Raw genomic sequence first — 12,808 nt, 5'->3', positions numbered from 1 at the left:
TAACCACTAGGTATTTATCAATTCTATCCATATTTTTATTAATTGTAATTTTATTAATTATTAATTAATTTTATTAATTGTAATTAACTTGAAATGTAAACTATTAGTTTTCATTTTTATATATAAATGTTATACTATACTTGTCACATGCAATATTAGTGGATTTATTTTAAATTCTAGACTTTAGGATATGAACATACTATAATGTATTTTTTTATTACTCAAGTGTAGACAATTAGATTGTTTCCACATTTTCACCATTGCAAACAATGCTGTAAATGAACACTATTTTATATGCTTCCCTGAGAACATATTATAACTGCTATTCAAGAGCAGTATCTCTGACTTCAGAATGCGTTAGTTACATGAAAGTCTTGTTAAAACACCAGTTGTTGGGCTCCAGAGTTTCTGATTCATAGGCCTGAATAACTATATTTCTAGCAAGTTCTGTTGTGATACTGATCCTGCTGATCTTGAGAACCACTGGTCTAGAACATGTAGGTTTAAGTATAATTGCTAGATCAAAAGGGAGCTACATCTCCAAATTTAGTACATAATGTCAAATTGCCCTCCAGAGTCTTTGTGTCAAATTATACACAAATTTGAACAATGTGTGAGAGTTCAGTTTTTTCCACATCTTACCAAGAATTGGTGTGGACAGTTTTTTTTTATAATAATTGCCAATTGGGTGAGTGTAAATCATATTTATTTGTGCTCTGCTGTTGAGTTTGAATATGTTTTCTTTTTTTTTTAAGTGTTCAACGATTCATTAGTTATGTATAACACCCAGGGCTCATTACAACACCTGTCCTCCTTATACCCATAACCTGGTTACCCCATTCCCCCACCGCCTTGCTTCTGTAACCCTCAGTTTGTTTCTAGGAGTCCAGAGTCTCTCATGGTTTGTCTCCTTCTCTGATTTCTTCCCATCCAGTTTTCCCTCTCTTCCCTATGGTCCTCTGTGCTATTCCTTACATTCCACATATGAGTGAAACCATATGATAATTGTCTTTCTCTACTTATTTCACTTAGCATAATCCCCTCCAGTTCTATCCATGTCAATGCAAATGGTAGATATACATCCTTTCTGATGGCTGAGTAATATTCCATTATATATATGAAGCACATCTTTTCTAATGTTTATAGACAAAAATAGCTTTCCCTTTCTGTGAATTGCCTATTTGTATTATTTGCCCATTTTTCTGGTATATTGTTTGTATTTTTCCTTATTGATGTATAGGGGCTCTTTCTATCTTAAAGAAGTTAATCCTTGCTAGCTGTGTTGTTAATATCTTCTCTCAACCTCTGGTTAATTTTTTTACTCTGCTTAAATTTAAATTTTTAAAAATTGAGTATGATTAAATTTACCATTTCTTTCCATTAGAATTTATTATTTTAGTATTTTGTTTAAAACTGCTTCCCCTTCTAAAGGTCAGTTTTAAATTTAGCTTTTCTCAATTTAGACTATCTAGCTTTTATGCTAGTGTATATTGTAAGTTAAGGATCTAATTTTACTTTAGATACTTGTATAGAGAAAACCTATTATGCCATCCTTTCTCCACTAATTTAAATGCTGTATCATATTTCAATCTTATATATTTTATATGAATGTCTTGTTCATCTCTCTTTTCTGACCAAATGCTTATCCATTCCAATGCTGACATTACTGCTAGTTCCTACATCTTTATATATTGTATGTCAAGTTTTTTTAGCTTGTTATTCTATTTCACAGTTGTCTTAGCTGTTCTCAATCCCTTATTCTTCCATATTAGTTTTAGATCAAGTTCTATGAAACCTGATGCAATGGTAGACCACTTTGTGAAGAATTGACATGCCCATAACATTCTTTTTACATATGTGGACAGATTATACCTCTCCATTTATTTAGTTATTACTTTATATTTAATTTTTTTTCATTTTTATATTTTTCTACATAGTCTTTAAAAGATTGAAACCTAGATACCTTACACTTTGTATTGTGATTATGAAACGTATTTTAGAATCATAATTGAAAATTGGTTATAACTAATTTTTAATGTTATTTTTTTCAGTGCTGATCATGAAGGAAAAAAAGTTCCTAAACTCTCTCCTTACCTCCTATTATTGATTTGTAGAACCTCTCTAATTTTCTGTGTAGACATTCTTCCTCTTGTACCTGTTTTTCTTCTTTTATTTTCTTATTGCTTTGGCCAGTATCTGCAGTAAAATTTTGAAAAGAGGTACTGATTCCTGATATTCTTTCTGTATTTTCCCTGACATTTGTGGGAATGTTTCTAAAGTATCTCTATTTACTAAAATATTTGTTGAAAGTTTTGGGTTTATACCTTTATCAGGTTAAAGAAATTTTCTTCTGTTCCTATTCCTAGTTTCCTAAGACAATTTTTTCATTGTTTATTGTTTTTGTTCTGTGTTTATTCATATCGACATCTCTTGGGGATGATTATTTTTTTCTTTGATATATTGATGTATTAAATGAAAATATTTGCTGATAATGAACCATTTTTAAATTTCTGGAACTATTAAATTATAGTTCCTTTATGCTGTCTTCAATTAATGAGCTCCTAGATGGTACAAACTACATTCTATCAATCAATAAGTATTTATTAATCACTCTCTTATTACTAATAAATCATTTTCAGCTTCAGTCTTAAACCAAACAGTGAATTAGGAGATCACTTTTGCTTTACATTCAGAAAATATGGATAGTAAATTATTTTCTTGTGAGGCAAAGAGAGAAGAAAGAAAAAGAGTTTAAAATCTATCATTAACTATTGCTGCAACAAATTGTCTCCAAATTTAGCAGCTTAATCTAATAAACATTAATTTTCTCACAAAGTTTCTGAAAGACAAGAACCAGGAGCTGCATAGATGGGTGATTTTGGCTTGTGGTCTCCTAGAAGTTTGCAATCAAGTTCTTGGTCAGGGTGGCAGTCATCTGAAGAGACTGGGGAATCTGCTTTCAAGATCACTCACAGGGGGCTGTTGGCAAAAAGAAGTTTCAATTCCTCACCATGTGGGTCTTTCACAGAGCTGCTTACACAACATGGGAGCTGGCTCTTCCCAGATCAAAATATCTGAGAGAATTAGAGAGAAAACCCAAGACAGAAGCCACGGTGTGTGTGTGTGTGTGTGTGTGTGTGTGTGTGTGTGTGTGTGTGTGTGTTTCGAAGTGCATACTATCTTCTGCCCTATTCTGTTCTTTACAAGAGAGTCACTAAGTCCGGCCTATACTCAAAGGGAGGATTATCAAATAATTTGAGGGTCTATTTTTAAAATCACCTCTATGAACACTGTTTTTCTCTGACAGTAAATAACAAATATACTTCAACTCTGTATTACCCCATTCTTCACAATGTGCCCCAGTTGTCCCCTTTGACCTAGGATAACAAGGCTTTACTTCATTTTTGTGTCCCCCATAATGTAAACCACACAACTGCACACTCCAATCTGGCCACAGAAAAATACCTGAAAAAATGATGCTTTAAAAGTTCTAAGTTCAATGCTGAGAACATGAGAATAGTATAAGACAATATTTCAGTGCTAATTTGGCTATGGATGGGCCTAATGATTTTGAAATTTGTGATTGGGCTATCAAATAGTGTATATTAGTTGTAGCATATTATAATTTTCACATGCATAACAGCAATAAAATAATATAAATTTAAACCTATTTAATTAGAGGTTTTGCATATTGTAATATATACATTATTACATCTAGTATTAAAGCCAGATTTATGTGATATATAGGAGTTAGCAGTTGTGAATTTATATAGGTCATCAAAATAACTTGGATTAAAAACAGAATCCATATAATATACAAAAGTATATTAAAATAGAATGGAGAATCATTTTTGCAAGTGACAAAATTAATTTACTCAATTTTACTGTCTGAGAATATCAAGCTTTAAAATGTTAATAAATGTAATAAAAGGAACCTAGTCCAATTTAATCAGAAGTTATTTTTACCAAATGTATATTATATACAAATGGACATTGTATGCAATGCTACATTGACATCAACTCTCTGTATTTTAAATACCATGCCAAAATGGACATTGATTTTTTTTCTTTTGAATAGCTACATAGTGATCATTACCTCAAAAGAAATAATAACAAATTCTATCTTTGGGCTTCCTTCAGCGAAGAACTCACAAAGAAAGAACTGGAGCCCAACTTGCCAACTCTACTACAAATTCTAACGGGCCAGAAACCATTGTCAGAAAACTCTACCGTTCCTTTCCATTCTAAATGTTTGAGAGTGCACACCAGCTGTTTCCTGTTTCAGCACTCCTGATGCAGTTGAATATCCTCTTTTCTCTTTTGTATACAAAATTGAGGGCACCGAAGTTGAGGATCTTTTTTCAAAATGACTCTTTTCCTGTTCCAATATGCTCCTTCTGAGTTTTCTATGAGAATATATCCATTCTCTTCCAAAATTCTTATAATATGTGCTGGAGACTAAGCAGCAGCCTTCGTTATTCCATCAGTGGCTCTAAATTCCATTCTTACTTCTCAATACCCGGCAAGTCCTTGCAGTGCCCTTGCTATAACCCCATCCAGTGTGTTTGTGTCCCTTACTGTTCTTTTTTGTTTCTCTAACACTCCTCCCTCATCTCACCTTATCTTCCCTAAAATCTGAAGGCGAGGGCAGGACTATAATCATTTCAGGAATAAATGATTACATGTCAAGAGCATAAGCATTGAAGAGTTTTCATTTCAGAAACACTAGGTTAATATAAGTTGGAGAGATCAAAAATCATTCCAGTGCCTGGGCTTTCCAACCTAAATTCTGGGTCTACCCAAAGGACTTTTCCACTCACAACTGAATTCTCTCTCTTTAGTTTTCCCTTTATATCTCTTTGTGTCTCTTAAATTCACTTGGTTTATCTTTTTCTTCTGTCATTAATTAGTAAGTTCTTCAAAGTCTTACTAGCTTCTTTGCTTTGCCACTAAAATTTTACCAGTTGACTTTATTGAGTTAATTTCAGTATTTACTGGGTGATTACTGTCTACTAACATCTTAAAATTGGGCTCTTATCATAACCCTTTTCTTAAAACAGTTGTCATTATATTCAAATCAGTTGTCATTTCTGGCGCCTTAAATATTTTTCCATATGTATTATTGCTGATCATCTCACTGCCTTTAATGTGAATATGTATGTGTATATATGTGATTTTTATTGGATGCTGATTCTAAGAATTCCTTCAGTTTTTTTTTTGTCCCAGTTCTTTTTTCAGAGGCCTATTAGCTATAAATTAAAAACTTAAAAAAAAACACTTTTGAGATATTACTTTTTTAGTTGATACATAAGGAACTTCTTTACTTAAGTAGCTTAACACTTGTTTATGGACTAATCTAAGACCTTTGTAGCTACCTTAAGCTAGAATTCAGAAAACTGAATAAAATAGATTTACTGTTTCTCCTCATGTGAGATGTGGATATGGGTAACATTACCATTCAGTTCATTTTGGTTAATGAGCTCCCACTTGTAAAACCTTTTATATGTTGAGAGCTACCACTTGTAAAAAAGTTACCTTCAGTTTAAGGAATTCCTCTAAAACTCATCTTCCTCTTATTTGCCCTTGTCATATTTGCAGATACCATACTAATGGTATAATGCAGAGACTAAAGTGTCTTAACTTCTTAGTATTTTAAGATACAGCATATACTCCTCCAGTGGCTATCAGAGTTGGCAGAAAAAAAAAATTTTAATATTATAATAAAACTGTTAAATATTACAGAAAACCATTTAATAATGGCAGCTTTCTCTTCAAAAAGTGATGTTAATCTTTAATTCAATAGCCTGAATTATCTGAAATGTCCTTAAATTCCAGGTAATATATTTCAACATTTAGCAAGCTGAAAATTCTATAGTTTTCAAGGTTGTTCTTATTTCACAAGTTAACCAATTAACTAAGAATAGTGGTTTCATTATTCTGTGGACTTGCATAAAAACCTGTGTTGCTTATTACAATGCATAGCAAAGATAATGATTATAAACAATTCACATGCAACAGCAGGTGACTATTTTTAAAATTGTTGCTTTTAAGTAAGCTGTTTTATTGAAATATGCTTCCAGAAAAGTTCACAAGTCATCCATGCACAGTCTGGTGAACTTTTGTGTAGGATCCCTTACATGTAACCGGTAACCCAGATCAATAAATAAGACATAAAATGGCCATACTTTGTGACATGTTTTATTCTGTTGTGAAGATGTCTGATACAAAATTTTGGGTGTTTATTTTTCATTCTACAAAATATACTAAGAAGAAGTCAACATAAACAATTACCTACATTACCAAAAAAAAAAAAGGTTTCAATGGCAATATATTTTAATACAGTTTATCGTTAATTTTTATGAAGTTTATTTCTTCGAAAATAACCTAATTATAACAATTCTATATGTTGTGGCTGTGTTAACTGTTGACAGACGTATGTTCATTGTCTTGGTAAAAAAACTTCTACCATGTTTGTTGTTGTTTGGTTTTATATTAAACACCCAAAAAGTATAGAATGCCTCATAGGAGAAGTCTTTTTCTGTGTAGATACAATATTAAAAGTCTCACCTCTAAACATTGCGTCCACTGTACGTTTAGTGCAGTGAGATGTTTCCATGTCACATAGTCAGAGGGAGGTAGATTAATAGGGAGTCCTTGCTGGAAATCTCTTCCCTGTTATTGTTCTCCCTCAGCAGTTGATAGCTAAGTTAATTCTCTTTAGTTTTGTCATGCTCTAAAGCACACATTGCCAAGCAATGGTAAGCTTTATGAGAAAAAAAAAAGAAGCAATGGTGTCCATCAAAGTCTCAAAGTTGCATTTTTAAACTTTGGCTTGACCTGATGTGCCATTCAAAAAAGCTTCAAAAGATTATTTTTTTTAAAGAAAGGTTCAATATGTCCCGAGGCTATCGGTTTTGAGTTAAACTGGGTGAAGTAGAAATATTTTACTCATCAGCTTTGCAGTCACAGAGTTTGCCTCAGCTAGAACAAAACTGCTGAGGCATTTAGAGAAAATTAACCCCCCATCCTGGCAGCCAGATGTGACTGGTTTCTGATGAATGCACATGAGTGGGCTGAAAAATCAAGAGACTGTGAAATTCCTGTCAGGTCCGTACAGTGCAGAATGGGCTATTGACTGCTTTCTATATTTCCCTCCATCATTCTTCTTGAACACTGCCATTAATTTCCTCTCCTACTCTGACTTGTGTTTTCCCCCCCTCCCTCTTCCCTTTAGCTCTGTCAGCTGCAAAGAAGGATACACAAGGTGTGGCAGAAGCACTTCAAACTGGTGGTCCTCTACAGCCAGATGAGGCTGGCCAAGTTCCAGACAGACTCTCAGGAGAGTATTCAGAAAATATTAGCTGTGCAGGTAGGTGATTGCAGGGAAGTAGGAAAGATCATTCTGATCTAGATTGAAAAGCAAATGATGGGTAGTGTGATGAAGCATTAAAACCATATCCCATCAGAGTTTTATAAATTTTTAACCTCTTTAATAAACTGGAATTGCATGAAGGATGAATTCAGTAAGTTAGAATATATAGCATGCATACTTTGGGGGAAAGGGGAGCTTGAACTTATTTTTCACAAATCTCAAAACAGATTTTTATAAACACATTTGGTATAAATATATATTTTCAAATCTTCAGGCTTTGCAGATGCCATTCTGCTGTTTAAGAGATACTGTCGACAGTTGCCTCGTGTCGCTTTTGTGTGAACTGTATTTCAGTGAAAATGACACTTATGTTTATTTTATTTAACTGTTTTCTTTCCCCTTCCATTTCGAAAGAGGCTTGTCCTCCTAAGAAGATTCAGAGATAACTTTATTTGAAAAATAAGCAATTTGGGATTAGAATATAACTGTGGTTCCAGGTGCATGTGAAATTTTACTGTTTGTCTCTATTAAAAACTCTTAGTGGATCAGTTGTCTTTATTTTAAGACTCTGATCTATTTTAGAAACCCATATTAACTATGTAAAGACTACTTAGGGAAAACTAAATTTTTTAGATTAGTATTTTACTATTTGAAATGTTACAGTATGCATAAAACACGACTTCCCAAAGGAAAACAAATACCACCCTGTTCTATTAAAAAACAAAAAATAGAAGTTCCTGTTCTATAAAATGAACTGTGCATGCTCTTTAAAACCATAATCTTCATTAACTTGCAGCATAAACAATGCATGCCGACCTAACCAAACCAAATCTTTTTCTAAATATTTTAATTACATGGGCACTTCATGATGCAATTTACCATAATCTAAATCTTTTTCTAAATATTTTAATTACATGGGCACTTCATGATGCAATTTACCATAATCTAAATATTTTCTAAATATTTTAACTACATGGGCACTTCATGATGCAATTTACCATAATCTAAGGATTTTGCAAAACACTTCCAAAGCTATTTCAAATTTCATTTTTACTGGTGACTATTTTTGCTAGTTTCCTCTGAGGATGTGTGTGTGTGTGTGTGTATATACGTGTGTGTGTGTGTGTGTGTGTGGAATGTATATGGAATGTGTGTGGTATGTATATATATTCCACTGATAATGGATTTTAACAAAAATATAAAATAATAGAAATTTAAAGTTTTGAAAAGGTAGAGCTTAAACTACAATTGCAGCATTTTTGAAGTCAGGAGCTTGTTGTTTTTTTTTCCTTCAAAGTCTGTTAACAGATAGTACATTAAAAATTATGGAGTGCCTATAACTTGTGATTCCCTTTTAAATATTCAAAGGTGTCTTGCATGTTCTATTTATTGTTTTAGAAAAATCTCATACTTCTGCCTAAGTGTAAACATTCTTAAGTGAGATATCCTCATTGTAAATTAGGGTGTATTTGGAAATATTGAAAATGTCAGTAGAAACTTTGAATATAGGTCAAGTGAACTCTCAACCCATAACCTGCAATAATCCTTATTCTAATTTTTTATTAGAAATTAACTAATGCATTTTTAACCAAATTTTTAAGTTACTTATTTTGATGGCTCTTATATAACAGTGGAAATGAAGAATTAGAAATGATAGGATAGTATCAGTAGAAAGACTCAACTACTCTGTTTCTAGAGACACAGTAACAAGGTTGGATTGTATTTGGGGAACTTGAGGAACATAATTTAGTGGATTCTTACCTGATGGAGATGACTTCAATTTAGAATATTTCAACTTTGGCTTTAATAGAAATATTGAAATATAATTTTCAGGATCTTGAACTATAGAAACATGGGCAATCCTCTGAGAAACTCAACTCCCAAACTCTCAGCATGGTACACAATGACTGTCATGACCCAGTCCTGCTAAACTTCCCAGCTTTATCTCTCTGCAGATTAGTTCCTTAAAGTCTATATCAGCTGCTCCAAAATTCCTCTAGTATGAAACCTCTTATTTAACTCCTTCCTCCTTTCCTGCACCTAGACTTTTACCTCTTTCTGTAATACTCTTATTATCTTACCTGTTAAAGAACATCTGACTCAAATCAAACATCTCCTCTACAAAATCCTTCCTGAGCACCTTCCTTTCTTTACCTCCTACTGTACATCATCAGTGAAATTAGTTCAGTTCTTGCTCAGGTGGTTTTTATTTTTTTTATTTTTTTTATTATTATGATATATTAATCACCATACAGTACATCATTAGCTTTTGATGTAGTGTTCCATGATTCATTGTTTGCTCAGTTGGCTTTTAGTGTGTATGATAGCAAGGCCATTAATCCCATGACTATCTTGTTTTCACTTATTATATCAACATTTTTTATTTTTTATTTTATTTTTTTAAGTTTTATTTATTTATTTGAGAGAGAGAGAGCATGAGCAGGGAGAGGGGCAGAGGGAGAAGCAGACTCCCCGCTGAGCAGGGAGCCTGAGACGGGGCTCCATCCCAGGACCCTGAGATCATGACCTGAGCCGAAGGCAGACACTTAACCAACTGAGCTATCCAGGCACCCCTCAAAATTTTTTAAATGAAAACATGATAGAGTGATTTAGTATGTTTGCAGAGTGAGTCTGCAGGCATCAGTCTCTACAATTTGAGCCAACATGGCTAAAAATTGCTTAACAGACCAGTTGCTATTGGTCTCTATTTTCATATGATTTAGTAGCATGTCAATACTATGGAATCTAATGTTTTCTATTTTGAAGGTAGCATTAAAATGATGCCATAAGATATTAGTGAATTATTAAAAAAGATATTAGTGAATTATTTGATGAGAAAATCATCTGATGAATATTTTAAAAGTAAATTGTATATAACTGGTATTGAGCAAAATAAATTCAAAATAAACTTCAAGCAGAAAAAGGAAACTTTGTTTCACCCTTGAACTTGAAGCAATTGCAGGACTATCCAAACAAAAGTGTAACTGGTAAATCTGCAGAGGGCAGAAAACCAGGTGGGCCACATAAGCTTTTGAATAACATAATCAAACAGAAACTAGTAAGATGAACTATAACTGGAATAAAGTATTGGTGTATTTGACATTGAAGCCATTTATTAAAAAAATGTATATATAGGAATTTTAGTTGACTGGAATTTTAACATGAGCCAAACTGAGCTACTACCATCTTAAGACCAATGCTGTGTTGCAGCTCTGGCAAACACATGAGACTTCTTGAATCTGACAGTGTAGGGCATATTTTATAGTCTTGACCTCACATCTCAGCCCATATAAGGTACTATCATTGCATTATTTTTCTCCTTTTAATTTATTTAATGCTGTGATTTTTAATACCCCTTTGGCATCTTATTTGGAAAAAATACTGGATATTAACTCATCATTTAAATAAGAGAATGTGATGTGGCAAACATGTTCATGTGATCTTAGACTTCAAAGGCACAAATGTTTTGTCTTATTAAAGAAGATGATAGTCCCATTGCACTTTTTCAAAAGTTGAGTATATCCGCAGTATTTTATAAAGGCTTGGAAAGTATAGTTTAAGGGCCGTGTTGATATACTAGAACGCAGCAGTCTAACAGAAAACAGGAAGAGGGAGAAATATACAAATTTAGAACGTTTAATTGTAAAAGGAAAACTTTGGAAGGAAAAACATCTAAAGGACTAAGTGAAGGTTGGCAACACCTGGACCCACGATGGAAGAGACAAGATGGTGGATTTGGGCTCAACAGGAAAACATTTGCTCTCCAACTATGCACTGCTGGTGCTCAAGCAGAAGCACTGCAGTTGTTGAGGGAAAGAAAACTGGCCAAGAGAAGCCCAGAGAGTACCTTCTCAGTCTGCACCCCTGGAATGGTCACCTGACCTCCTTGCACAAACATTTGTGTGTGGTCTGTATGCCCTCACGCACTAGAATGTGAGCCTTCTCCATTGACAAGCGTGTCTTATTTGTTCATCTTTATCCTCCTGGCACCAGCTACAGTTTGTAATACATAAGTGCTCAAAAATATTTGTTGAGCGAATTGATGATTATGTGAATTGGTGAAGTGGTTTATTAAGATTTAATGTGATAACCTCAAAGGTCTTTCAAGCTCAAGGTGCCTACATTTCTGTACATTAATAAACAAAAGCATTCTCTGAGTGCTTTGCCAAGAATTTTGATGGCACAGAAGTAAGGTGTTAGTCATTTCAGACATTTGTACATGCACACACACACACACACATTAATACATAAGGGACAGACCAATTTCTTATTTCTGGAAGGCAGCTATGTAAATGAAAAAAGGCCAGAAAAAAACACAGGATAAAAATCTAAAATCACTTGGTTTGAGGCTGGGAGGATGGCAGAGTAGGAGGACTCTAAGCTCTCCTTGTCCCACAGATATAACTAAATAACACTCACATCAGCATGAATAAGCCAGAAATCAACCTGAAGCCTGGCAGAACAAGCTCCACAACTAAAGGTAGAGAAGAGGCCACATCAAAGAAGGTAGGAAGGGTGAAAATGAAGTTTGGGAGTGAATCAGACCAAACTGTGACTGTCAGCAGTGGGGAGGGAGACCATGGTGTGGAGAAGGGGAAAAAGCAGACTATCACACTGGAAAGCCCCCACAGGTAAGATAAATCCCCATAACATTTGGCTTTGTAAGTGAGAAGGGCTGACTGTTGTGAGTTTGTACAACTACCAGTACTTAAAACATAAGATTTTAAAAATCAGTGGGTTCAGCTCCAGGAATGCCTGGAGGGCATTAGGCAGTAGAGTCCCTACCCTTAAGGAGACAGCATGATGAAAGCCCATAGAGATAGCATGGAAGCAGAAGTTTGAAAATGCCAGGGGCATACAGGAGACAGAGTTATTTACTCACCTCAGAGCATGGCCAGAGAGGCAGTGATCACAGGGAGACCCCTCAGGGACAGAGGAGCTGAAGGCACCATTTCCCTCCCCCACTTCCAAACATAAACAGGGCCACCTGAGCAGACCAGCGTGGTGCCAACACTGACTACCTAACTTGCTTACACTAAGCCCTGACCCCACACTTCTGTGTATTCACCCTTCCCAGTCACTCTTGCTTCAGTCCAGGTGCTGAAAGTCTCCTCCCCCAGAAGACCAGCACAAACCCCACCAACACCTCATCTCCCAACCCAGCCATTTTATGGGACCTCAGTTCCAGCGCCCACAGTGGCAGTGGCAGTAGGCCTTGTTTCACAAGCAGACCAGTGCACACCTTGTTAAAATGTACCCCACCCAGCCAGTGACCAAACATGGCCCACAACAGGCAAAGAGAGCCTCTGAAAATGACTGGACTGAAGGAAAAATTGGCTAGGACACAACAGAAGGGCAGATGCAACACACATAAGAGACACTCCCTGAAGTGCCAGATCCTGGGGAACAAAGGACATCGAACTGCAGGGCACTATA

At 34.8% G+C, this 12,808-nt stretch overlaps 1 protein-coding gene across 1 annotated transcript in view; it reads left to right on the top strand.

The window, feature by feature from the left end:
* CCDC178 (coiled-coil domain containing 178) overlaps positions 1-12,808 on the top strand; it is a 343,537-nt gene that overhangs the window by 295,402 nt on the left and 35,327 nt on the right. Inside the window, 1 exon segment of the mRNA XM_034642198.1 lies at positions 7,235-7,369. Coding sequence (XP_034498089.1) covers positions 7,235-7,369 — 135 coding nt within the window.

The sequence above is a fragment of the Ailuropoda melanoleuca genome, chromosome 14 (genome assembly GCF_002007445.2).
Source record: "Ailuropoda melanoleuca isolate Jingjing chromosome 14, ASM200744v2, whole genome shotgun sequence".
Classification (NCBI taxonomy): domain Eukaryota; kingdom Metazoa; phylum Chordata; class Mammalia; order Carnivora; family Ursidae; genus Ailuropoda; species Ailuropoda melanoleuca.
The sequence above is the reverse complement of the archived record's forward strand: the minus strand, read 5'-3'. Positions and strand labels throughout refer to the sequence as shown.